This window comes from Notothenia rossii (assembly GCF_949606895.1).
Source record: "Notothenia rossii genome assembly, chromosome: 2".
NCBI lineage: Eukaryota > Metazoa > Chordata > Actinopteri > Perciformes > Nototheniidae > Notothenia > Notothenia rossii.
In genome coordinates this window covers 29,475,441-29,502,891 of record NC_136904.1, presented here as the reverse complement: position 1 = coordinate 29,502,891, position 27,451 = coordinate 29,475,441, and the positions used below count along the sequence as shown (strand labels likewise).

Here is a 27,451-nt window from a genome sequence, read left to right as displayed (position 1 = left end):
GCTCAGCTTGCTTCATCTTATCCATTTTTTTATCTAAATTATGTAATTTTTTGCTGCACTAAGGTTAAAATATGTCCTAAAAGAATAATACCATTATCTTGTCTTACGACAACGGGAGGCAGCATAACTATTAATGTGTCCTGAAATGTAATCTTTTACAGATGATTATAATTTGGCAAATCTTTTCAAATTGAAAGCTCAACTATTTTAAGAATTAAATGAATTAGTTTCTTAAGATATATACACATTTTCCTGCACCATCACTCAATAACCATGGCAACATCTGAGAAAAATCCAACATCATTTTAATCATTTTAAGTCCAACCAAATAAATCAATCCCAATTTTACCCCTATCAAATGTATTATTATATATTGAAAATCACAAATATAATAATATGTATAGCATCATAAATAGCTTCGTGTGAGCCACCAGTTACTGTTACTCTATTCGTCGATGTAAGGGAATTTCTTGTTCGCTCCATATCCTGAGTGCCCTGGTTTGGCTTTAGCCACTTCCTGTTTGACTTCTTTCTCTGGTTGACTTTGAGGTGAGTCTGTGGAGCCGCTCGCCTGGTAGCCTGTTAGAGACACTGAAATATAATGTCATATTAATATAAAATGAGGTTAAAATCCATACAGAAGTACAAAGGTACCATCACTTTATTCTACTTAACTATGAGTCAATCTTTCATGTTTTTAGTATTTGACTCACTTGGAACTTTTGGAGCATCTGTCCCGCACTTCAGTGTGCTTTGAGAAAAGCACTCTGCCATCCAGGACAACACCTCTCCGCAATATCTGACCTAGAGACGAAGCAGAATGACTGAGGGTAATGCAAACTGTCACAGTACAAGTTAGTATGAAATATGTTACTGCAACTTGATTATGTGCTGTTGAAGTCACTTTTACCTGAGCCTCCATGGACTGCTGTCGTTTCTCCTGGTCCTTGAACCCACCGACAATCCTCAGCAAGCTCTGAACCCTTGGTCACAATAAAAAAAACAGTTATAATCAAATTCAATGCTGCACCATAAAAAATTTAAATCACCACAAGGGGGCAGAAGAGCTTTAACTTTAATATTGCTAACTGGAGTGCCTGCAGACCCTAGATGTCTACTTTCTGTAGACAGATTTGATTTATTTAGAATCTGTTCCAAGTGACCTGATATCTTTGTTTTGTGTTTCTTTTCTAACAAGTGCCTTCACTTGTTTAAACATTTTTTTTAAATGTTATTCCACACATGTAGTTTAAAATATGTAACATTTATTGATTTCAAGTTTGTCATGATTTATACAATCAGACTGTATCTGATGGGAAGGGGGGGTCCACTCTCAGATATTTTGGAAGAGGGTCAGATGCAGCAGATGGCTGTGGAGGGTTGGTGGTTTGATCCCTCGCCCCTCTATGAACGCTTGTTTGTGAATAAGTGAAAGTTTGCAATGTGTAAGAGCTTTGCGTGGTCAATGAGTCATTCACACAGTGTTTGTAATGTATTGTGACCAAATGCGTTGTTATATTTTATGATAAAGTGTTGTAGGATGAGGGTTACACAAGGACCACTTTGACACATGACATGCTAAAAAGATGATATCTTCTGATACTCCTTTTACATTGCAAAACATTACTTTGAAGAGGTGCTCTTGAGTCTCTCGTCGCTGCTCTCCCAATGCTGCCGCTCCAGCTTGGCCAGGTAGTTCTCTTTCTGCACCGTCTCCCATGTTATCAGCCTCTGGTCTAGCCCCTCCGGCAGCTCCCTCTCTGGCAAAAAACACACACACACACACACACACACACACACACACACACACACACACACACACACACACACACACACACACACACACACACACACACACACACACACACATACACACACACACACACACACACACACACACACACACACACACACACACACACACACACACACAGACACACACACGCAATTTGTTTCCAGTGTTTCATTTAGCCAGTTAATTGTTTCAATATCTGTTTGGAATAATGGCTAAATAGTGCCTAGTGGATATATATTTCAATACACAGACATAACATTCATACCAAGATGCTCCTGCTTGGACGCAGGCCTTTTGATCAGGCTAAGGAAGAGCTGAGAGAGGTGGCTGATGATGATGAAGGGTGGGGCGAGTGCTGGGCGGCTGTGGTACTCCACTATCAGGTTGTACCTCTGGAACTTCCAGAAGATGTCTGTGTTACCCTGCACTATCTGGAATGTGTAGCTGTAAGAAGAAAAAAAACAATAAAATCAATGTTTTGGGGGATTTTATGTTGTGTAAATAAGTCAATTGCAAATGGCTTTCTGTATTCCCATCCTCTGACCTGAACATGGCAATGAGCAGGTTTAGCAGCAGAACATTGGTGACAAGAAGGAAGATAACCAGCAGCAGGATGACCAGCCAGTTGGCATAGACGTTGGGACATGGCGGCCGTAGGCCCAGGATAATCTCCTCGGAGTTATTGGTGCAGTTGATGTCAGGCATGTGAGCAGCTGTGCTCCGTTAATGAAAGAACAAAAACATGTGAGTAGAGGGAACAAAAACATTCAGGCTAACACAGCATCCCTGATTGCACACAATTAAAATATAACATTCAACATTTACACATGAGTGAACAGACCAGATCTGAAATTCTTGTCTTCTGGATACAATTACAGAAAAAGCATATCATGTAGTTTACCATCTATGTGCTCCAAAGGGATCTGGCCAAAGATGTGCAGGTAGGGGCGGTACAAGGCCCTGCGGAACACCCAGTCAATCCGCGGGTCATTGGGGTGGAGAAGAGCCTGCGTGGCGACGCCATACGCAATCATCCACACGCTCAGGAAGAACAGGAAGAAGAAAACGTCCTTTATCTGTTGGGAAAACACACACGTTTGTATCGTATTGTTATCATAGACATCTGAGGGTTGTCAAATGTACAGTTTATTTTAGTGTGAAGAATCATCATGGTGAGGTTTTTTTCTTATCCTATCACAAAAATGTTGCTATATCTGTATTGTATATTATTCAAAATGCTACCTAATAAATACAGATTAGCAGAAGCAAATGTGGTTGGAAGGCCAGAGAGAGGTTGTGTGGGTTCATTCCCCAGGCCCTAAGCCTTCTGGAAAGATGGCCCCCTGAACAATATGGTTGAAAAGCCCAAATCTGAAGTCTCAAGTCTGAACACAACTTGATGATCACATAGCAAGAAATGCTTATATATGTTATAAAGTAGTGCTTTTATCACCATTCTTTCCACAATGATGATCTTGGGGCCAAGCTGCTTATAAATGGCAAAGATGTGGATCAGACGCAGAGTGAAAACCATGAAGTCGATCGCCAGAACTGTCCTTCCTGCTTCATACGTTTTCTTCGCCATCCTACAGGGTCAAAGAAAACAGACATTACTGTGTGGACTACTTCCCATTCAGTGACTCATTTATTATATCCTAGACCTTCATGGCAACACATCTAGAGCATCTGCACTGCTGTGTTGTGTTAACAATGTCAATGAAGATCATTTACCTGCATGAAACCCCAACGACAAAGAGTGAGATTGCAACCATGTCGCTCTTGTTCCAGTTGTCCTCCACATAAAGTTTGAACTTCTTCAAGATGTTCATCTCTTCGTCCGTGAAGAAGCTCTGTGTCATTAAAGAGAAACGTTCATTCTTCATTAAACATCATGTACGCTTTTGAAACATTACAAAAAGGTAAATCATTAGTAAACCAGAGCCAGTCATTTTTCACAACATTAACTTTGCTTTCTTTTCTACATCTATCATATTTGAGCATATTGTGTGCTTTAGTAGCATTAGTCATTGGGTAGAAAGCAACTTGTATAACAGTTTAGCTTTTTTACGAATTTTATTTTAAAGGTAATACAACTTCTATGTCTATAAAGCTTTGTAGACATACATATGTTTTGTAATCCGCTTATACCAAGGCATTTTTATAATTATTAGCCATCATGATTTCGAAAAAAAACTCATTATTAAGCATTTCTATGTATAATGAATTACAATGTCAAGTATTATAGCACTTCATTGTACACTGCGAAGATCATTCCCAGAGTTGTAATACATTTTAATATTTTATTATGTCCTATTTTGCATTTGAACCATATCCTTTATGCAGTATAACTATATGTAATGCATTTTCTGTATTAATATTGAATTAGTAGAATTCAAAAATATTCAAATATATATATAATAATATAATCATATAATATTTGCAGTAAAATTATAAATGGCACTATCATCATGTTTGTATTGTGGTTTTGCTAATAGTAAGTATATAGTAAGTAATTTGACCTAATACGTCATTTTACTTTATATCGAGTTAAAATAATTGTTATGAATTGTTATAAATATAACGAGAGCTTATACTGTAACTATAGTAACACACTGCTCAAATAACATTATCAAGCATGATATACATGTGCTAATGATTATAATGTATTATAGACATAGTAATTGCAAGTGTTACTATTGAAATATACGATATACAAGTTTTAATGTGTTGATTGATACCTTTTTTGAAAATATTGTGACACTAACATAATATATTGTACTATGGGACTGAAGTATAAATAGCATTACTTCAGAAAACATGTTTCTAAATGTCCTATTCAGACACACCTTCAGGGCCAAAGGGAGTTATCAGGTACACAGCAGTGTCCACAACTCTCAGCCCTGTAAGATGTTTCTTGCACTTAGAGCAGAAGGTGAAGTTGTCTCCTGTGGTTCAAACAGTAAAAGTGCATCAAGAAAACAGTGCTTGGTCCCAGGATGGAAAAATTGGTTAGAGGACAAGCTGAGGAAAGCATGTTGCTTTCATAAAGTGATAGACTGAGTGTCCTAACCTACGTACTCTACAGGCCACATTTGTATAATCAGCACTACCACAAGTGCTTAATTCAACCGTTATAGTTCAGAGTTTAAGTGAGTTTAAGAGACAGTATTATTGCACAAAAGAATGAAATAAAAGCGGTAGGGGAGTCAGGACTTCCTTGGCATTTCATCTGCAGAACTGCTGATGGAGTCTGACATTTTCGGGCATAAATGATTTTCAAATAGAGCTGGAAGGTAACTAGGCATAAAGTGTAGACTTAGAGGCTGAGGGGAATAAGATCAAATGTCATCGCTGATGTATTGGTATTGCAGTGGCAGTCATATATTCTGTATAAATAACAATGAAACAAAAACACAGATTATGTAAAATCCCTTGGACACTGATGTTATACAAATTGTCAGGAATAATACGCTGTTTGCACTTTAATGTAAAAGGAAGAAAATTCTACACCAGCATTGGCGAGGTCTGTCGATGTAATGAGACGCTACATATTGCTGCCAGCCCATATCAATTCATGCAACAGCATATTGGTTTTTGTGAGAGCGAGCAGCCTTGCACCAGCCCATCCATCACATTTAAAAAGCTGTTAAACCTACACTCTCTCAGTTTACCATGACAACTATGGTGAGAAGCAAGGCCCCTGTGGCATTGTCTTCCTTTGGGGACAGGCGGGCCCCCCTGGGCTTGGGAGAATGCCAGGGTCACGCAGTAGAAATACTATGCTTCTTTATTTGAAGTCCTCTGCCATAGTTCTGTTCAGCTCAGGGACTTTCCAGAGATACAACTGATCTCCCTTATCTGGGGCTTTGTGCCCAGGGGAGGTGGGCTCAGCGGGAGCGGTGCAATAATGGCTCCTGCTTCTCTGACCTGGCTCACTGAGAGGGAGTCAGGCAGAAAGGTGAAAGGCTCATGAATCCGGAAAAACCCAGAGAAAATGAGCTAATTTTAGCAACTCATATCACCTCCTACTCAGATATGGCTGACTTCTCAGGTCTGAGTGCTGTCATGCAAACACATCTAATAACAGTGCGTCAAAATGTGTGTCACACTGCACTGGGTTTTTGATTTTGTGAAATGTTATTATAAAGTAATCCAATCAAGTCACCTGTCGAATTTCCTCGAGCACCAAGGTGAAGACCCAGAAGTAGAGCATGATCTCCGGGGCTCCAGGGCCTAAGGGAGGCGGTGGGCGGAAGTCTAGCAGGAGTACGTAGGTGAAGAGGAAGAGGAACGCGAAGTACATGATGACATTACCAAGGAACACGGTGACAGGAGCATTCCAGAAGCGACGCCAGCGGCGGATCAGGTAACGCCACCAGACAGAGGCACAGCTCTGAGCTGCAGGATCTCCAGATGAAGAGTCCCTGGAGAACAGAGAGTAGAGATAACACTTGAGAACTATTTTCGGTCAAAAAACAAACAAGTGACAAATTAACAAGTATATAATGATGTGATGATTGGAGCAGGGTACGATCTTTGATATTGTTTTAGCTGTTGCTGGTCAGGTTTGTTGATTCAGGCTAAACATACTTCATGTTGTATGTTCTGCCTTCATGGACATTGTCTTCTGTGGTGAGTTTTAGCATATTTTTTTACTAATTTTCATTGTTGTATTATTGTGTTTTTTTTCAAGTATTTGTTTGTCCTGTGTTTTACTTGGCTGCAAAACAAATTGTAATTGGGGTCATTAAATGGGAATACCACCTAAATTAAGAATTTCTAAGTCAGTTTAATTGCCTGAAACCTTGTCTCAAAACTTGTATTGTTGCCAAGTATAACGTTTGGGGCTGCTCCATGTGCAATGAAAGACTGATTTGGTGCATTGTAAAATATTACCATGATTTCACAATATTTAGCTGTAATATTTTACAATAAATTACTGTTTTACCACCTTACAGTCTTTACCTGTAATGTTCACAATATAATACTGTAATTTTGAATTTCACAGTGAAATCAATACAGGCACAGTTAATTACTGTGAATGTACAGGATAAATGATTACCATGATTTCACAACATGTTACTGTATTATTTCACAGTAAAATACTGTATTCAGACCCTCCTCTGTGATAACACAACAAATTAAGGGATTTTCTTGCTTGTATCGCTCTTGCTGGCTTTAAATACGACTTGCTTTCTTTGGTGCAGGTTTTACTTAAAGGTCCCATGTCATGGCCATTTCCACTGATTATAATTCCATTGTTGAGGTCTACTAGAATAGATTTATATTGTGCAATTTTCCAAACTCACATTGGTTTCTCATACAGCATCTCTGTAAACTATGTGTATTCACTGAATTTCACTCTCTGCCTTTAAAGAGCATCTTGCAGGGTTTTTTTTTCTACATTTATGCTTAAACTTGCTTGAAAATTACAATTAAAAAAGTGAATGCAGGATTTAATATGTTTTACGAGACATAAGGGCAGGAATTCAGAGGGAAAGGAGCAATTTTGAGCTCTGCTCTTAAAAACGGCTTTTTTTTAAGGTCATACGTCAAACGCGTCATATTACATCACAAAGGTTAAACATCTCCGCTCTCTGACGGCCCGTCCACACAGCGGCGTGCGTTGAAGCTTCAACGCTTCTGTCCATTCACTTTGAATGGGGTGACGTCACGCTTCGCCGAACTGCATTATGGGGGGCGTAGCTATGCGTTGCTCGCGTCAAAAGTTAAACCATGTTCAACTTTTGAAGCTTCGACGGCAGCGTCAGCCAATCAAATCCCGTTTATGAAAATCTGCCAGTAAAACTGCTAGCCAATCAAACCGCGTGTATGCTGCGAGTAGTGAATCACCCGGTGCTGTATGATCAGTCTCTGTTCATCTACTGGGATACAAACCGGAGGAGCCAGGCATGGAGGGAGGTGGCAGAGATAGTGGGTGAAACTGGTAGGTTTTCGCCTGTTTGGGAAGTTTATATCCAGTGTACCTCGTTTAAACATTGAGTGGACAGCTAGCAGGCATGGACAGTATATATAGCTAGCATGGAATGCTAGCATTTTGCTTTGTATGTCGGGGGCGGGAGATTCATGTGATTGGTTGTTTGTCGCGTTGTTCGCGTTGACTCCCCAAGCTTCAGACACGCCCAACGCCAAGCGCCAACGCACGCTGCTGTGTGGACGCTCCGTGACCGCGGGTAAAGTTAGTAGTTGCGTTGAGTTGAGCGGTTGTGTTTTAGTGAGCTGGTATTTTTCAGTAGTTTTACATTGTATTTCACCATTTGTAATCATGGTGCAGTATTGTGTTTGTGTAGGTTGCACAAATACCAGCCTGTCAGGACATCGAGTCCACAGTAAAAAGGACCGGAGCTAGCGTTCGTTCCTGGGTGCGTTGTTCATCCACCTCCCTGCAGCACATACTCTCCACAGCTTTATCAGGAAACCGTATTACTTCTCTCTCCCCCCCCTTCGCTGCTCTCTCTCTCTCCCCTCCGGTACACGGCACCGTAAGACGTAGTGTGGAGTTGCATTAGGTAACGCTGTGGTGGCTGTACTGCTCCAGCCGTCTCCTTTGTGTTTGTTTGTTTCCCCCTGTCTGTGTTGTTAGTGTGTGCGTGGTGGCTGTCACTCCTGGCTCCCGGCTCAACCTCCACTCACCTGCTGCAATCAGCTGTGCACCCTCCCCGACTACACACCTGCTTTCCATCAAGCCATTTACAACGGCATATCAACGGAGGCTCCACAACCTTTCTCCGCCAGATCGTCAAGTATCAGCCGTATCTCGCATCTCCCCTCCGGTACACAGCACCGTGGAGTTGCATTAGGTAACGCGAGATACGGCTGATACTTGCGCATTAGTTTCTGTTATGGATCAGTATCAATAGTCCTGCCAGTAACGTTACTATATTATCAATGCTACGTTAGTTATAGCCTGATATATGATAGCTAACTTCACAATGTTGTGATGTGACGTTAGCTAACATTCTGTAGCTAACGCCGGTCACTCACCAAGATAGCTGCCCAGTTCTCCACTGGTTCTCCTCACACCACAGCTCAATTTCTCTCCGATGGCCGTTATTTCTTCTAATCCTTGGCTGCTCCTGGTCTCTTGGACGCCTAGCAGGCTCATAATTATAAGGTTGTGGTCCGTCATATGCATTCGAATATTGATGTTCAACTTCTTCTGTGTCGAAACTAGCATTGGGATCCATGTTTATTAATACGTTACACCGGCCGCTCTCCCCCTTGTTTCCCCCATGTTACGTCACACGCGGGAGGTCACGTGCCGAGGTTTTTTTATGCGGAAGTGAAAATGTCTTACAAAAACGACGCCAGATGTCACTGTAGTGTATATTTCTGTATATCTTTTTGAAAATCTAGTGTATTCATCATTTTCCTACACATTTATTCACAGGTGTCTTTAACCTGGAAGTTGCTCTTTAACGGCTCATTGTAGCTCCAGTAGCTCCAGCCCCCACCCTCCCTGTGAGCACAGTGTGCTCTGATTGGTCGGGACGTTGTGAATCGCGCTAAGCTCCGTGGAGGTGTTGTTTCCTTGTTTAGCAATACACAGCGAAACACAGACAAACTCATCCTGAGCACACACAAAGTCACAGCCGAAGTAAAAACAATAAGTGTGGCTTGATATTGAGTTAGAAAAAGGTTGATAAACGCTGTGAGAATGGGTCTGCAGAGAGAATTTTGCCGCGATCCCAACTGTCTGTTATCAGCCTGCAGCCAGGGAGGAGAAATCAGCAGAGCTGCCTGCACTGAGTGTGTGTGTGAGGAAGTCCGTGGATTGGTCAATTTGGACCAATCAGCGGGGGCTTAACGTAACGGCTCCGCGGACGTAACGTAACGGCTCCACGGATTGGTCCATTTCGTTCCGGGTACGGTGACATCATGCGTACACGGAAGAATCAGATGGACAATGACGTATCTCCAACGAAGCGTTTTGGGGAGGTATTTTCTGAGTTAGAGTTTTGCTCGCTACAGGGTGTACTTTGAGGGTTTGTGACTCAGACCGTTTACATGCATAAAAACCTTCATAACACAGAAGGTGACGGGTAATAACCAGAAAAGCATGACATGGGACCTTTAAATTGAAAGGGGCACCGCTGCACTGCATGTGCCTTAAAATAAACGGTGCAACATATAAATCTATGTAAATTAAATTGTTGTCTTTGGCTTATTGTTTTCAGGTGCTTCCTGGGCATTAATCCTGAGACGGGCTTAATGTCCCTTGTCAGCACATTCTTCAGAAAAATTGTTGACTTCGAGTGGATGTCTGTGTAGACATGTGTTAAGTGCTCCCCTCCTTGTTTTCTGCACCTGGTCTGCCCCTGGCTCCGCCTCTGCCCAGGTGCACCTGGTCTGCCCCTGGCTCCGCCTCTGCCCAGGTGTTCCAAATTCCACTCAGCCGTGTGTATATATAAAGAGAAGCTGGAGGAGAAGGATGTCTCGCCTATCCTAACGCCGGAGACAGTGTCCTTAGAATACCTCTTTGCCATTTTGAGCTGTAGGCCATATTTTTGCAGATGTGTTTATGTTTAGCCTGGAGGACCTGGTAGTCCAGCTTTATTTAGTTTCCCATAGGGTTTATATTTGATTTATGGTTGGGGGGGGAGCTCTCGGTCCTATGGTCCGAGGTGTGGCTGGCTCGGGTTCCCTCCTTCTGGCCAGTCCTCCAGACCTCTTTTTGTTTCCCGTTTCGCTTGTGTGAGCAAACGGCTGATTATCAATAAATGCTCGTTACCAAGTACCGGTTATTGCATGTATTCTTTCGGGTTGCGGGTCTCAACACGAGCCACTACCGCGGAGTAGAGTGTCGGGCCGTAACAACATGTCCAAGACACTGTGAAATGTACTTTGCACTTCAATGGAGTAATAAAAAGTTAAAATGGGCATTTTCTTTGTTTTTCTTTTTTTAATTGAGCTGATTGAATTGTGTAGTTATGGTAAAATCCCAGTTAACTAGTCAAATTTACAATATATTATCGTATTATTTACATTTGTATATTTACAGTAAATTACTGGCTACTGTGTTGCATTACTTCTACAGTGTGAAAATACAGGTAATTACTGTAATCTATGTAGGCTACAGCAAGGTACCATAAATACCACAGCTCTGTACTGCTATATCACAGTAATTCCATGGGCATGGAAACTGTAAAGTCATAGTATTTAGTTGTACTTTTATTCTAATTTACTGTAAAATATCTACAGTAAATTACTGTGAAATATTTACCGTCAATTACTGTGAAATATTTACAGTAAAGTACTGTGAAATCCATGCAACTAGTAGCCAGTAATTTACTGTAATTTTACAGCCAAACATTTTACAGTGTGGACATTTTCCTTACTTTTATACGCATATAAGCTTTATTATATTGTAGTGTTCTCAGTTGGGAAATAGAAAACGTACTTCTATACTCAGAACATTGCCCTGTGTGCTCTCTATCATAAAATCTTCCCCAATGCATTTTCTGTAGAGCTGTTCCCGATTTTTAACGTGATAAAGATACACATTTGGATATGGCAGAGAGTTATTCATTTTAACCAACATTTTTTGACTCTTAAGAAACACAAATATTAATGGAAATGTGCATTGTTGCCCTTTAAAGTTGAAATAAACAGATGAACGACTGCAATATAAACGGCACATCATGCTAAATATTTCAGAAAGACATTAACATCTTAAAAAATTATTTATTAATTTATCATCAAAGTGAGTAATATTCCTTAGCAAACTCACAAAGGGTCATCGTCATCAGTCATCAGCAAAGCCTTTTCTGTATCCAGACTGTCCAGCTCCACAAACTCCTCGCGGTTATTGCGATTATCAAATTCCTCTTCACTGAGAACAAAAATAACAGAGTGTCAGGACACACAATGGAACGAAAGACAAATGCTGTGTCGGCATAAGATTGATCACCTGAACTTTATGAGGTTGGTCCAGATGAGTGGCGGACAGAAGAAAGACACCACAAGTTTGGAGATGGATGTGTCTGTCGTCATCGCGCCCCACCATATCTTTGTGAGGAGAGCCTGCAGTAAAAGTTTAGTTTTGTATTAATTAGGTTGAAATCGACAGGGTAACACAAAGCTCAATGACATGTAACACAAGAGGGCACCATAGGCCTTAGAGTATTTCTGCCCTCGAGTATTGTAACTAAATCCATGAAAGCATCAGAGGTGCTCCAGCTGGTTTACAGAGCAAAAATGCTAATTGTGCCTCCTCATCAAACCATTTCACAGGACGTGTGAACCGTTTCCTTCTCCACAGCTGTCTTGTTGCAGTTTGATGAGTCGCTTGAATGAAAGGACACCTGGTGCTTAGTCATGAGTTTGTCCACCTTTTGTATCATACCAGTAAAATCCACATTCTATTGAAACACAACGCAGCTTCCTATTAAAAAATGTTTTGTGCTTCAAATAAAATACTTTGCTGTCAGGAGTTTTCTGCAGACTCACTTTCCCTGCTGACATTGAATGGCAATTAACTCTCAATTGTGACATTGTGGAAGATCAAGGACGTCTATTCAAGGGAAAGTGACTAGCAGAATGATATGACTTTGAAAATAAGCGTCAAATGGTTTGCAATAGCCTTGATAGTCATATTGAAATAACTGCAGGGCAAAATAGTATTTTAACACAGAAGGTAGCGAAATAAACTATAACTATCTAAATAAAAGGAATAATATTGTAAATGTTGGGTAACGTTCAATGTTTTACAATAAGTGATGTGCCTCCTTGTTACCTGAACTCCATCGTGGGCAAAGAAGGATTTGGCATCAGCCTCAGTGGCCAAGTTAAGGACGGTAGATTTGCTCCAGCAGTGTGTTCTTCTCACTAACAAAGCATAAGCCCTGTCCTCACTGTTGGAGTAACACTCTCCGAAGACATCTGCCACAATAAGAACAGTCACAGTCAACCACAGCTACATTGGAAGAATTTGCACAGATTCATATTTCAATCCCTTCCAGTGGGATCTGTTTGTTTGTGTTGTTAAGGGCGGTGAGTGTACCTCTTACTAAGCTTGACCTTTGCCTTTTCTAATCTCAATGCCAGCTTTTGTCATCGAGCGGTTTGTGTACTCACCAAGGGCGAATTGCTCATACTTTGCCTCCTTCATACTACGTGCAGACTCAGCCTCAGATTCAAGTCGAGCCATCTCTTTCAGAATCTTACAACCTGCCAGCGCTGCCGCAACCGCCTCAGGGCCCTGAAGGATTAAAAGAAAGCTGGATCCAAGAAATAGGTCTGAGAGAGGAATCTGAAAAATCTACTTTAGAGTTTTAGAAAGCTGTGTGTACCGTATGCATCAGGCTGCAGTACATACATTTATACCTGCAAGTCCACGGAGTGTTTCTAAAGGCTTTCAGGGTGATTGGAATTTGATAGTATAACACTTACAATCCAATGCTGTTAAACTCAAGACCTGTATGACATGTAAGCAATTTTGTGCTGCTCAACTGATCATATTTGAAGTTGTATATGTGTTTTTAACAGCCTCAGGAAACATCCATGCCTTAGTTGTCATTATAGCCTGTCTTCACCAGCCTGAGTAGGTGTGATAGCAGGTTCCATACCCTAGTGGACCCGTCCCACCTTGGAGATGACTTAAGTGCTGCTTTTAAAGACCTGAGATAAAGAAAAACTACCCCCATGCACAGGGGCGGACTGGGACTAAACATCGGCTATGAAATCTCACCCAGACCAGCCCACGTGAACGGGGGGGAACTGTCAACGGGGGGCTAGCTGCGGGGAAACGTTGGACCTCTGTCATCTGTCAGCGCAACTTCCATGATGCCGTTTAAATACATAAAAAATGAAGGGCGGTGCCGGCCGTCAGCAAACCGAGCCCGCCGTTCTGTGATTCTCCAGATTCTACAGATGGCCAGTCCACCCCTGCCCATGCGTAAAGCACTTCAGTGTTTTCATATCTACAATAATTCATGCATACTTTACTTCATTTCATTGCACTTAAAGATCCAATGCCAAAACGTTGTTAAGAATAGGTAATTCATCATAGTCAACTATATGACTTCATTGACTTAAGTCTAAGTGACATGATGCGCTTGGATGTTCAAACTATACATCAGCATGTCTGCTTGTTGATTTATTCATTTACAAGAAGAAGTGGAAACCAAAGACTGTGTTGACCTGACGTTGTGGAACATAGTTTGTATTTTTTTAACAAAATCCAACTTTTTAGTAAAGGGTTAGAGATGTGCAAAACAGTTCTCCTTTCTTTTCTTACAGTGACTCATAGAAGATGGTTGATAACACTATTATGTCTATCCATGCAATATGAAGCTGGAGCCAGGAGAGAGTTAGCTTAGCTTTGCATAATGACTGGAAATTAAAACAACAAAGGCTCTCTTTGTGTGGAACAACACTCTTCAAGAAGTAGTCTGCTCACTATCCAGCACGTAGTACATCATGTTACCCCCTGTAAACGCCACAAACACAGTCTTTTGAAGCATGTGTACACCAGGTTGTTTTTTTTGTCAATCATACATACATACATACATGCGAGGATAGAAGAAAGAAGATTAGTATAGGAATACAGAAGATGAACTAGTCAACTTTTACTAAATATATATATCATTTTGGTATTGTATAATATGGTATTTTTTAGTAAGTTATGTATATTGTATTGTTGTTACTTTCTATATATTAGGTCCTTGTTACCTTTAACTGAAATATCCTTTATTGGACAAACAATGTGTAAATAAACAGCAATATACTGAAATGCAACCCTCTTAAGTCAAAAGATCAATACAAAAGATAATAGGTCTCTGCTGTATAATGTTGCTCCTGGGTTCATTTATACATTAAATATGAAACCATTTGCAAGCATAAGCAATCCTGCAAGGGTAATAGTGATGAGGCCTTCAACACCAGAGATACTTCAAACAATGACATTAGGAATTCAGATATCCCAGCCAGAGTGAGAGAGGAAAAAAGATTTGCAGTGGGGGCTGTACACACACTGAATGCAATTACCATAATTTCCGATAATGTTTGAAATAAGACGCAGTAAAGGAGCAGATGAGGGTGACCGCTTGTGAGATTACAATAATTGGTTCTTCTTAGTTCGGGAAAGGGCAATAAAGAAATTAAAGGTGTCTTGAAAAGATGTTGAAAACAAAGAACAATTATCATTGATTTGTGTCCTTTAAACCATTCATAGGGCATCAATCCCATTTAAGGATATATTTCCCATTAACTTCATCAGGACAGCTCGTTGAATTCAGTGCCCTATGATGCAGCATGTCCTTCATTTGAATAATGTTCTTGGAGATAAGATATCTTTTTCAGTTCACCTGAGTTCTTAAATATGCCGTTTGCTGGGCTCTTTTATCTTGAAGTGACATTTTCATATGGCAGGACTGACCTGCACCTGCACTGTTCGGGCCCTCATCACTCTTGTTCAGACTTAATGCGGAATACAAACTCGCACAGTATAATTCAACTCGATTCAGTTTGGAATTAATCATTGTTTGCCAATGCCGGGCACATAATGACTTTTTGACAGAATTGAAATAGTATAAGTTGGAGCAGGACTGACTAAAGAAACTGACAAGACTCACCATAGCCCAAAAGTAGTTAGCCATCTGCTGTCGGTTCTGAAGGACAGCCCAGAGGAAGAGATCTCTCCAAGGATGTTCGCAGCGCTGCTCTAACTCCGGCAGGTTCTTCTGGCTATGGAACAGTCGACCCTTTGCCGGTTTCTCCTGGAGCCCACAGACAGAATTTAATATGCATAGTAAACAGAGAAGCTGCACATAGAAACCTGCAATTATTACATGAGTCATTCCATAAACTAATTACTTCCTCTGCCAATGAGGTTATTTTTGCCTGGGCGATGTCAACTGGAAACAGAGGATTTCAAAAATGTATGAAGCATGCTAAACAGACAGACAAAGATTGATACAGAGCAAACACCATACATTCCACAACACAGAGATGGGAAACCAATATTTGCAAATTATGAGGGAATATTTATGTTGTTACAGAAAGTTTGGTGTGTGATGATCCATATATTCCTTTTGTTAGGCCCCTTAGTTCCCAACTTGTAAGGACTAGTGGGTCTCAAGAAAATCTCAGGGTCGCATGTTTACTTATACAATAGAAAACAGTAAAACTAGTGAAGATAGTTGTAGGTTGTGACAGCTTATTGTGTACTACAGGTGCAGGTTGGGGTTGCCATTAAACATTCATTGTTTTCCTGGAGTAAGTTTACCACAAGGTCTGTATATTGACTATCTCAGTGCATCTTTCAGACTTCTAACACTTTCAAAAGAAAAGGTCTGAGATGGAAATGTATTCTCTACTCACAGCTCATAGACAAATACAGACTGTGAGATGGGGGAAGAAGTAGACTGTTGCATTGCAGGTCAGCTTAAGCCAAAAAAGGTTGAGAACTGCTGCCAGACGCAATTACAAGGAGGAACTTTATTCATCAGTGAAAATGATTTCTTGTTTGTTGCTGTGAATATATTTGATTTATTGTAACTTTTGATCACTTACTGTGGGAATCTTTTGGTAAAAGCCTTTGCAGGAATCATGGAGGAAGTCCTTGAGCACTTTGGCGACCTCGTAGAGGGTGAAGCGAGGCTTGCGTTCCCCTGTCTCCGGCGGGTGGTGCCCAGGTGGGCCAGGTGTTCTGGCAGCTCCGAGCAGAAGCTGCTTCTCCTCGTACTTTTTGAGGAGCAGGTTGTGAAAGAGACTCTTCTCCGACACAGACCAGTAAAGCTCCTGTAGACGACCGTAGGTGAGGAACTCGCCCAGGTTCACGCCGTTGTCAACAAAGAGGCGCACAAAGTCAGGTTTGTCATTGATCAGTGCGTCCATCATCACCTCTTCAAGGTCGCAGGCCTGTAAAAATAATGTAACTTTTTAACAATGACTCCTGAAGCACCTGTTTTCTCTTTTTCCTGTTAAAATGTTTTTCTAATTGTTGTACTATTTAATGTATAGTGGCTTGCCACCCTTATTTGATTGTTATCTACTTAGTCATTAGTCAATAAGTCCCTTAGATATTGATTTACTACAAGTATAAATAAATAACATGTAAGATGAAATAAATGCTTATACTAACTAGATTTTTGACCGAATTATGTTTAGCTTCATGGCCCTAGGGGTTATATATAGTCAGCCATCTGGTTGGTAATTTGGTTGTTAGGTCTTTTATTTGGTGGATTGGCTAGTTGTTTAGTCAGCTTCTTGGTTCGTTGTTGGCTCAGTTGTTCGGTTCACCAATTTGGTAAAACAATTAAATATCTTGAATAATATTGGATGGGATGCTTTTGTACATGCGTGGTCCCCAGAAGATGAATCTTACTAATTTTGAAGATCCCCTGATTGACCCTCTAATGCCACCATCAGGCTGAAATGGCTTTAAGTGAAATGTCTTGTTGGCTTTTAGATGGATGTGTCTACACAGCATCATTGTGCTGAAGCACAGACTCACAGAACTGCTTGTCAGGTAGTAGATACTCATTTGCAGTTAATTACGCTAAACTCTGACTTGATTGCAGATTGAACTTCACAGTTTTAACCACACTGAATATGTTAATTACCTGAGTGTGAGAAATCCCTAATCCAATTATATTGGCTCACCTTCCACTCCACATCTCCATTAAATATGTCACTCTTGGCAATATCCACCCTGTTCCAGGCCACAGCCAGCTTCAGTTCATCCAGGAAGTCTTGAGCTTCCTGGCTTTGGCTCTTACAAGCTGAAAAACACACACAACATAAAAAATGTCAACAAGTTCACAACCATGAAGTGCTAATTTAGTGATCTCTCCCCATGCAACGCTCAAATTGCAAAACCAGTGCTGTGATTTTAAAGCCTTGGAAAATTGCAGTTTTCTTGATCAGGGATCTTTCACAAGTTACTCTACCTTTGACTAAAGCTTTGAGGATGACCGTATCGAGCTCAGAGCTCTCCTGTTCAGGGTCGTGGACGGTGAGGAGATGCCCATGATCAAGTATCTTCTGGATCTAATGGCAGGGTGACAGATAGTTATTAATAATTCATCTTATGAGGGAAGCATTGTACCATGTTTTCTGAAATAACAATCTCTACCCTGTGTTTGTTAGCTTGAACATATGTTTAATTATAAGTACCTCTCCCTCCTCCTCCTTATGTTTAATTAGGTCATCACATACACATTTTGAAGATAAGGATGGAAATCCCACATTAGCATCCCTCGCAATCATCCCCAGTGTGCCCCATTTTTCTGGCATCGTTTTAAGTCTTGTGATGTTAATATCCGTGTGTGTGTGTGTCTGCCTCCATGTTGTGCACATCGCTCTCACCAGTTTGACCCAGTTACTGATGTCCGTGCTGTGGTGGGCATTTGGAAAGGTGTCCAGCAGCAGCTCATGAACGCTGTCCATATCCCAGCAGCCCCTATTCATCAGCGTGACAAGGATGTCAGCCACGCCTCCCGAGCCTGCCAGGATCAGCCATGGTGTCGAATTGCCAATGCCTTTGTACATTCTCTGCAGACAGAGACACAGTGTGCAGACTCACAAACATCCTCATTCTCACTAAATAACTTCTCATCTAAACATTAACCAAGAATTATATTGATCTGTGTGAGCTGTTTTCCATATTTTTTGTTGCAGCTCTATTTATGCAAATGTTGTGAGTTGACAGGCTCTCAAGCCCAAGAGATTAGTTTTTGAGAAAGATAGAAATAATTTGTTTCTCAGTCTGGCTTTGGCCCGAGACTTCAGGAGGTGGCAAAACCAAGAATCTTATTCTCAAGTCTAAGCTACTAGTCAGATGCAAATTGATATGAGAAAGACATCCAGCTCTTAAAAGTTCTCTTAGCGGTCACTTCTTTAAAGTGCTTGAGTAACATTCACAGCGTATTGAAATTAAACTCACCTTTAGGATCTTGGGCTCTCCGTGCACCAAGAGACACAGAACAGGTATTTCAAAGCTGCCTGCACCTACAAGCAAAAACAAGCACAATACAATACAATTACAATTACATTACAATACAATACGATACAATACAATACATTACAATACAATTACAATTACAATAACATCTTAGCCTTTTCTTATCAAGCTCCACATTTGTGGAATCAGCTTCCAGTTTGTGTTCGGGCGGCAGACACCCTATCCGTTTTTAAGAGTGCGCTTAAGTCCTTCCTTTTTGATAAAGCTTATAGTTAGGGCTGATTAGATTCAGCCCCTAGTTTTGCTGCAATAGACTGTCGGGGGACACCTTACTTCTTCCTTCTCTCTGTCTGTACCTGTGTACTCTCATGTTCCGAATAGCCCAGCTTCCCCCAAATGTCTTTTTGGTGTCTATCTACGCCGGGATCCTGAGTCGTGGCTGTGCCTGTTGCTGTGGTCCTGAGTCCTGGATCGCGAGCCCTGGATCTTGAGTCGTGGCTGTGCCTGTTGCTGTGGTCCTGGATCATAAGTCCTGGATGGATATCCTCGTGGATTCATCTTCTTATTATAGACACATGCGTTTCCAAACATTTGGACTACCTATGTTGCAAATCTATTATCTTTTCAATTTACACACGGCATCTATTGCACGTCTGTCCGTCCTGGGAGAGGGATTCCTCCTCTGTTGCTCTCCCTGAGGTTTCTCCCATTTTTCCCTTTAAACTGTGGGTTTTCTCTGGAAGTTTTTCCTTGTACGATGTGAGGGTCTAAGGACAGAGGGTGTCGTATTGTCATACTGATATTCTGTACAAACTGTGAAGTCCACTTAGACAAATGTAACATTTGTGATATTGGGCTATATAAATAAACATTGATTGATTGATATCTTGTGCATCTCAGAGTGTCACACATTCTTACCACGGTGGTGTTAGATCTCGCTGTTGTGTGAATGGTGCATAGGTTTTCTGCTTCCAGCTGTAAAACAACCCTTTTTTCCTCTAAGTTGTGAGCAGTAAACCGAAAAGTAATGCATTTTTAGAGTGGGGTAAAATTACCTAGATTTCAACAAGTAAAACTGTTTCATTTCATACTGTAGCATTTTTATTATTTCCTGACTACCATCTCACAGCTCTTATGAAATTATGATATAAGGTCATATTTATCTGTGTACTTAGTAGGCCATGATCTGTATAATAATAAAAGCATAGGCCTACTATATGCTAGTATTCTCAGACAGATAAACTATTATGCAACTTTTTCACAAATCTAACCTAGAAAGGCATAAGAGGCAACATTTGATTTCCATTGCAGCATTCCTGAGCCATGTTTTTATGAATTAATCCATGTCTGGTCTGCATGAGCATGTGGGCGATGAAATATACATCCCCGATGCTCCTTTGAGGGAACTTCGCTGAATCACAGAGAAGCATGCTGTAGCAATACTCATCCAAGATAGAGCCGAAGACGGCTGCAAGCTAGCCCAAATGGCACAACTACCGGGTATGTTGTTACTCCTTAAATAAAGGATTGACATTGAATTTCTTGTTTCCAGCGAGAGTTAAAGGGCTGCTTTACCTCCATAACCAGTGCGCTGGAGAGAGATGTGCTTGAGCAGCTTCACCCTCATTTCACTGGTGGCGCCCGGTCTGTTGGGATCCTCCTCCACCAGCACAAAGTGGGAGTGGTGGCTGTCCAGGGAATACACCGAGCCATGGGGCAAGTCCTGTGGCTTGTATGCGATAGGCTCGTCCACCTTTAGAACAAGAATGAAGGTATGCAGACAAACAGAAGACATTGATGTTATGGATGTTAATATATTTCTCAAATATCTGTTTCAATTGCTCTATATTAAGTGTCTGTGAACATAAAACCTTGGTGTAGTTGCTGGTGAGTAATGCCTCTCGGTTGTGGATCATGTTCCAGGGTGTGACGCCAATGGCCACTACACGAACTTTAGAGGAAGTACTGGCCAACGAGTGATCCCTCACCGCCTGGCTCAAGTGCTTAGTGATGCCAAAGCGAAGGCCATTAGTCAGAATCCAAGCCCCTAGAAAACAAAGAGGCAGCTGCAGTCTCTGCTATGTCTGTGAATCAGACCAGAAAGTACTGTTCTGGGTTTCATATTAACAGCTGTCCTAGTGATAATGCTAATTATGTCATATAATTTATAAGTGAGACATTGTAATAACCATCACTGATCAAATGAAATAGATTTTTTTGATTTATTTACATTAATAGTACATCTGTTAATGGTTTATATTTGGTATGTAAACGGTCAATAAATATGAGTTGGATAGTTTTTATCAGGTTGAAGCGTTTACGTTTGAAATGGTAAATAATACGTAAAGGCATCTATAAACATGATTTAGACGAATATGTAATAATTGTTCAATTGTTAATAGGTTTCTGGTTCATCTATCTATTTATTGTTTGTAGATGTTTTACACAACATTTCTCAAGATCTTTCGTATCATAGGGCAGTGGTTCTCAAAGTGGGGGGTGGCGTGAGAGACCTGGAGGAAAAATGGTTATTAAAAAAAAATATAAAAAAAAAAAAATCATAAATTGAAAAATTATTTATTCGAAAATAATATGATGCAGTACTATTACGTCTGGGTCTCTGAGTTTCATTAAAGCTCGGCTCGGCTCTGTGTGTGTGTGTGTGTGTGTGTGTGTGTGTGTGTGTGTGTGTGTGTGTGTGTGTGTGTGTGTGTGTGTGTGTGTGTGTGTGTGTGTGTGTGTGTGTGTGTGTGTGTGTGTGTGTGTGTGTGTGTGTGTGTGTGTGTGTGTGTGTGTGTGTGTGGAACGAGCCATTTTGTTTGCGCGAGCGAGAGTACCGGTACCGGAGATCGTTGTTGTTAGCTTCTGGTGCTAGCGAGCTACGCTAACGGATATAAGGAGCTTTTTCAACAACAAAGTGGAGGAGAGTCCTCTCCTGTCAGACTGAGAGTCTCAGTGAACTAAAGGACTCTCTCAGTGTTTAGATAGTTAACTTTAGTCTAAGTAATCTCAGTGGCTCTCAAACGTTTTGGTCATGATTAATGTAAACAATTATTTCTGAGGCATACGTTTATATGATCATTATAGTTATAAAAAAATTAGAGAATAAATGAAAAACAGGTATGAATTACTATATGACATTAAAACAAGAATAACGTTTAAAAGGGTGATTTGTAAAATATCCATAAAGAAAAAGTAAATCTGTTTACAGTTCTGTTTCCAATGGGTGTTGAGAGATCCATAGATCTCTTCATTTTGCTCTCAAAGTGCACCAGATTGATGCTTTTAACTTAACTAAAAATAAATCTTCCCGGACGAGCTTGCCCCCGGACCCCCCCTATGGGACACACCACCCATAAAAATAGCACTTGACCCCTGCTTACACCTATATGCCGTGAGCTGATTATTGAGCCTTCACTGTAACAGTCGCGGGTACACTGTGTGTGTGTGTGTGTGTGTGTGTGTGTGTGTGTGTGTGTGTGTGTGTGTGTGTGTGTGTGTGTGTGTGTGTGTGTGTGTGTGTGTGTGTGTGTGTGTGTGTTTGTGTGTGTTTGTGTGTGGTGTTGCAGTAGAAAATTCCACTGTAACGACCGGTACATTAATGGGAAACCCTAAATGTTTGAGCACCCTCTATGAAACGTCAAGCTACTCCATAGCACCCCCAAAAGAAATCTCTGGCGCCGCCACTGAGCCTGACTATTTCTGTTGGGGGGGGCCCGACTTTTTTTTTTCTCTTAAGGGGGGGCCTGACTGAAAAAGTTTGAGAACCACTGTCCTAGGGTAACAAACGCTTAGTATTGTATGTAAAACGCGGTTAAGTGTGCAAAAATCAACTATAATTGAACAGTTCACAATGTAATCAGGACGTAACTGTTATTGTTTCATATCAACTATGATACTTTATAAACTAATCACCCATTCTTATTGGTGGTTATTAAAAAGTGTTAATGTCATATTTGTTTGTAAAGCATTATGTGTACGAGCATTAACAATAAGACAAACTTTCATCATGCAACTTCAAAACACATTATTTTGATAAGACAATTGTCATACATCAGAATAAAAGACAGGATTTCATCTTGATGAGGTGTTTTTATAACTCAGCTACCAGCCAATAGAGGGCAACATAGTACCAGCTCTCTGTTACTGAATGTCGATTTCAAGAGCCAATCCCAGTCTAAGCCCCTGATTATAACCTGTACTCTGTGCAGCCTTCACAAGTCCTTTTCTTAGAGTGTCCCTGAGCCAGGGCTTCATCTGAGCCAGCTCATCTCCTCCCACCAGTGACACCACCAGGTGTGGGGGGGCAAGGCCCCACTCCTCTGTCAGCATTTGGTAGATCTGCACTGGGTCTGTGTTGCTGCGCACCCTCACAAACTGGATACAAAAAGACAAGATGATGCGTCATTATTTCCCTCTGAACATGTATTCTGCAAACTCCACCTGTGCTGTATATTGGTTGTTTTTATTTATGAAAGGCTTTACCTTTCCTCTCGTCTTAGAAGTGCCGATGAAGTCAATGTCGCCCACCCTTCCCGCCGCCCAGGGGCTCTTCTCCTTCTTATTCCTGCTGGCCAGGCCTCTGGAAACATTCTCCAGTGTCTCATCCACTGTAGAACAGCAGGAACAACCCAGCAGGACACTGAGAGATACACACATTCAATAGATAAGTATTATACAGTCCTTTCTACCAACACACAAAAGATAAGACAGCTCTACTGTAGCACACTCTCTGATCTTCAGCTCACCTGGAACCCCCATCTCACTATGCTCCTCATAAACATTCAACAAGACTATTTTATATTCATGCTCTCCCATAGTGTTGCAATAATTTAAATAAAACTATGGAATCCCTTGCCCTTAAATTAAGGTCCACCTTCTGAAACGTATTGCTTTTTTAGTCTGTAATTTCTAATACAAAATGCAAATCTACCCTATAGCCATTAAATCAGTGCTTTATACACCAAGTTGTGGTTTGGTCTGCAAAGGAGGTAATTGTGTTGTTCTCTTCGTTATTTGAGTGTTTTTAAGCGGGACTTTTCGAAAGCTACTCATCAATGATGTTTGCAGTAAAGTTAAGCCACGGGCCAATGAAAAACAGATTAATAACACCACATGGTCATTTATTAACCCCTTCATAACTCCTGGACAGAATTATTAGATGGCATTTTTCGATGTACGCCACACCATTTTCTGTCCAAAATCACCTTCCACGAAGGGGCAACCTCTGGCCAAAGTAGAATTGCTTTAATCTTCAATTCATGCTAGCCAGCAGGAAGGATTCCTGATTGTGCAAAAGACTATGAGGGAATTATTCTAACAATGACTTTTAACTTAGGAAATATTGATGACTTTATGATCTCAATTGCTATAGTTAAAGACTCTGCACAGCATGATGTTGGTTTTGTAAATGATGGTCCCAATTAAAGTAAAACAGACGATAAATCATGGTATGCTCTCGTGCTTGGCAACCTTGTGGATGACAAGTTGCTACCACAGTGTTGTTTAGCAAGAATGTTATTAAAGACCATGGGTGTGTTGTAGAACTGGATATGCCACCACTGCTCAGCCTTGCTTCCATTTTTTTTCAGTGACCACTCGCAGTACTGTAACTAAAAGAACAGTTCCCACTTAGACCCATAAAAGAGATGTCTGTACAATTATTTACAGGACTCTTACAGCTAAATGGGGTCCATCTATATGACATGCATGTCAATGTTTGTTTTCTTTATGCCTAAAATAAGTAAGCCTTTAATATCACAGTTACAGTGAATTACTGTGAATGGATGCACCTTGCGAACCAAGCCAGCTGAAATGTGTTTGTTAAACTAATAGAACTGTTCTGCTGGACCTTGCTCTTCTCCAGCATCCCCACCTAGTCCAAATACTGCCATTCTAGCAAATAATATGGCAATGGCCAAAAGGCAAACATTTAGGTCTAGGTAGTTAACAAAACAAAGGGTGACCTCACACAGACAAGGTCCATTTTTTAAATAAAAAATGTGAGTTCCACCAATATCCAGGGTTTTCTCAAACCCATGCTGCATACAAATCCAGTTGTGGCCATGTTTGGCATTAAACACAGTTGAATGATCACAAACACCCTGGTATAATTTAGTTATTTTTTATATATTTGAAAAATAAAATTGGGCATATCTCACTACTGTATAATATAACCTATTTCATATTTAATTGGGCAAAGCCTTAACATTTCAAGACAGAGTCACAATCCAATTGATGTTAGACCTCATCAAATTGTTCTATCAATGAAAATAACTAATTTAGACGAGTGTGCAAGGCTTTTTGGGCTCTTGTGTCTATAATCTGCTGGATAAAGAATAAGGCCCATTGCCTATGCTCTAAGATAAAGCATTCTACTTTTCTACAGCTACTTATGAACATTCTCATGAATAATTGAAGTATAAAAAACTTCAAATTGGATTTAATTAAGGCATTTCTGCAGTACAAATGTTTGCTTCCTGTAGCACCTCTTCCACTTAAGGACTGCTAACCACAAGTCTGATCTGATTGCTTGCAAATGATGTGATGGTGATCTCTATCACGAATACTGAACAGCATATCATTTGTTTCAGATAAGAGCTCAGGTCAGGTCGCTAGAATCTTATGTAGAGTATATCACACACACAAACACACAAAAGCACACACGCACACACACACACACACACACACACACACACACACACACACCTGTGTTCCTCTGACCACTCCAGCACCTCCCCACATCTCAAACATCGTGTCTGCGGCTTCAGTTTCCCCTGAAAACAAATACACATATATTATGTCCATTCTTCTAAAACCCATCATGACTCGCTCAGCACTCTTTTCACAGAGGGGAAGGCTCTTAGAAGTACTTGTGGTCAATGCAAAGTTGGCAGAATTTTCATCCTCGCCTCATATGCAAAGTGCTTCCTGCATGATTTTTTAACTAGAACTCCACAAAACACTGTCACTCATACACATGAAACAAATAAAACTAGGTCACACAACACTGTGGCTTTTCCCCAGAATCTCTAAAAATAAAACCCTTGTCAAATGACAATAATGCATTTAGATTTTATTAAGCAGCCTGGGATTGTTTTTGACTTTATGACTCAGCTAGTTAATGTTTTACAATGAAAACAGTCACATGTTGTTTATCTGGGAATGGTTAATTTCATAGAAATAAATGACACTGAGTTCAGAAAGGAACCTCATTCATTATTGATACGATTATTGTTTTGCCTGAGAAAACGCAGACTTTTATCAGCCAGCCGTATTTGCGTGGGCTGTTTAGGGAACATGATTAGAACAAAAAGGCAGCCCAATCGCATATTTCTCCATGGGTACTTTGAATATAGGAATGTGTTTAAATATGGTGCCCCACACACAGACTCAGAGTCAATTTGTGTTTAGCCTTCTGTTCTAAAGTGACCAGCTGATTGTGGAGGCCTTTATTTGACTAGGGTCGGAATCTGGGAGGGAAGAGTTTACTGGCTATGCAAACAGGGCAATTTTCATGCAAAGCTTTGCGCACACACACACACACACACACACACACACACACACACACACACACACACACACACACACACACACACACACACACACACACACACACACACACACACACACACACACACACAACATCTTGCTTTAACCTGGCATAATGAACTAATAATGAACTAATGAAGATGTGTGATGTCTTAATCTAGGCTAGCAGGCAGCAAACACACAGCTACATTAGCCCAGCAACTGCCTTTAGACATGTAAAGTAGAGACATGTAGAGACTTCCTTAGAAATGGAATGATTTATGTTTTGAGAAAACGGTGATACATATTGGAAAAAACTATATTTGTTAAAGAATCTCAACATTTTAAAGCATTTGAAAATAATAATGAGAATAAAAATCTATATTTGTTTTAACAATAAACAAAAGAGGTTTGATATTGCATACAAAAAGCGTCTGTTACTAATGTAAGTATGTGCAAGTGAGTAATAGGGATTTGTGAATGATTGTGAGATACTTAGGGATCTCTTGAAATTTCTGTTGATTGGATGGCTAACAAAAAAGATTGGTTCCACAACTTTGGTTGGTTCATCTTCCAGTCCCACTCTTAAACAAATCCTAATACATTTTACATTACATCACACAAAATAATGTTTTTCCCATATTGCTATATTACCCTTGACCTACAAGTCATTGTGTAAATACAGTAAGACTCTCTGAAATCACTGGACATCAAAGAACAAACATATTACCTGAAAATAATATTTTCACCTGGTGAAATGTAGACGTCCTGACTGTGATTAACATAAAAACAACAGGTGCTGCACTGCATTTACTCACCAGACGTGTGCCTTGTTGCTCCTGCATGGCTCTATTAATGGTTCCTCTCCTCCTCCTGCTGAACTGTCAGGGAACAGATATTTTTCATCACTGCCCTCAGGTCAGATGAACTACCTGGGCGATCAGGTGGTGCAAAGGTGGGGCTCTCCCTGTCTCCGGCCAATCCCAGACTCTGCTGTGCACCTTTGCTTTGCATGTCGCTCAGCGGCTGCAAATCACCCTCACTAGGACCGCATATTCCTGCTGCCTAATGAAATAAGCTTATTTCAAATACTTTAAAAACTGCTACCTTTGTGTTTATTTTCTACCTTGGCACATCCATTGAGGGGGAACGAATTACAATTCCAAACTTGAGAATGTAATTCCTGAAGAAATTGCTAG

At 40.6% G+C, this 27,451-nt stretch overlaps 1 protein-coding gene across 1 annotated transcript; it reads right to left on the bottom strand.

Moving 5' to 3' along the window:
- Positions 1 to 79: 79 nt before the first annotated feature.
- On the bottom strand, positions 80 to 27,167 carry trpm5 (transient receptor potential cation channel, subfamily M, member 5). The gene is made up of 26 exons (XM_079666018.1): positions 27,071 to 27,167; positions 25,431 to 25,498; positions 23,208 to 23,364; positions 22,919 to 23,099; positions 20,594 to 20,769; positions 20,298 to 20,475; positions 18,705 to 18,769; positions 18,128 to 18,313; positions 17,710 to 17,809; positions 17,423 to 17,541; positions 16,331 to 16,678; positions 15,391 to 15,534; positions 12,893 to 13,016; positions 12,552 to 12,697; positions 11,727 to 11,839; positions 11,547 to 11,648; positions 5,961 to 6,219; positions 3,527 to 3,645; positions 3,249 to 3,381; positions 2,697 to 2,871; positions 2,340 to 2,508; positions 2,061 to 2,239; positions 1,628 to 1,760; positions 911 to 983; positions 714 to 804; positions 80 to 591 (listed from the first exon to the last, which is right to left on the bottom strand). Exons 1-26 carry the CDS (start codon positions 27,095 to 27,097, stop codon positions 446 to 448), a joined length of 3,711 nt encoding a protein of 1,236 aa, XP_079522144.1. The 5' UTR covers positions 27,098 to 27,167; the 3' UTR covers positions 80 to 445.
- Between the last annotated feature and the right edge of the window lie 284 nt (positions 27,168 to 27,451).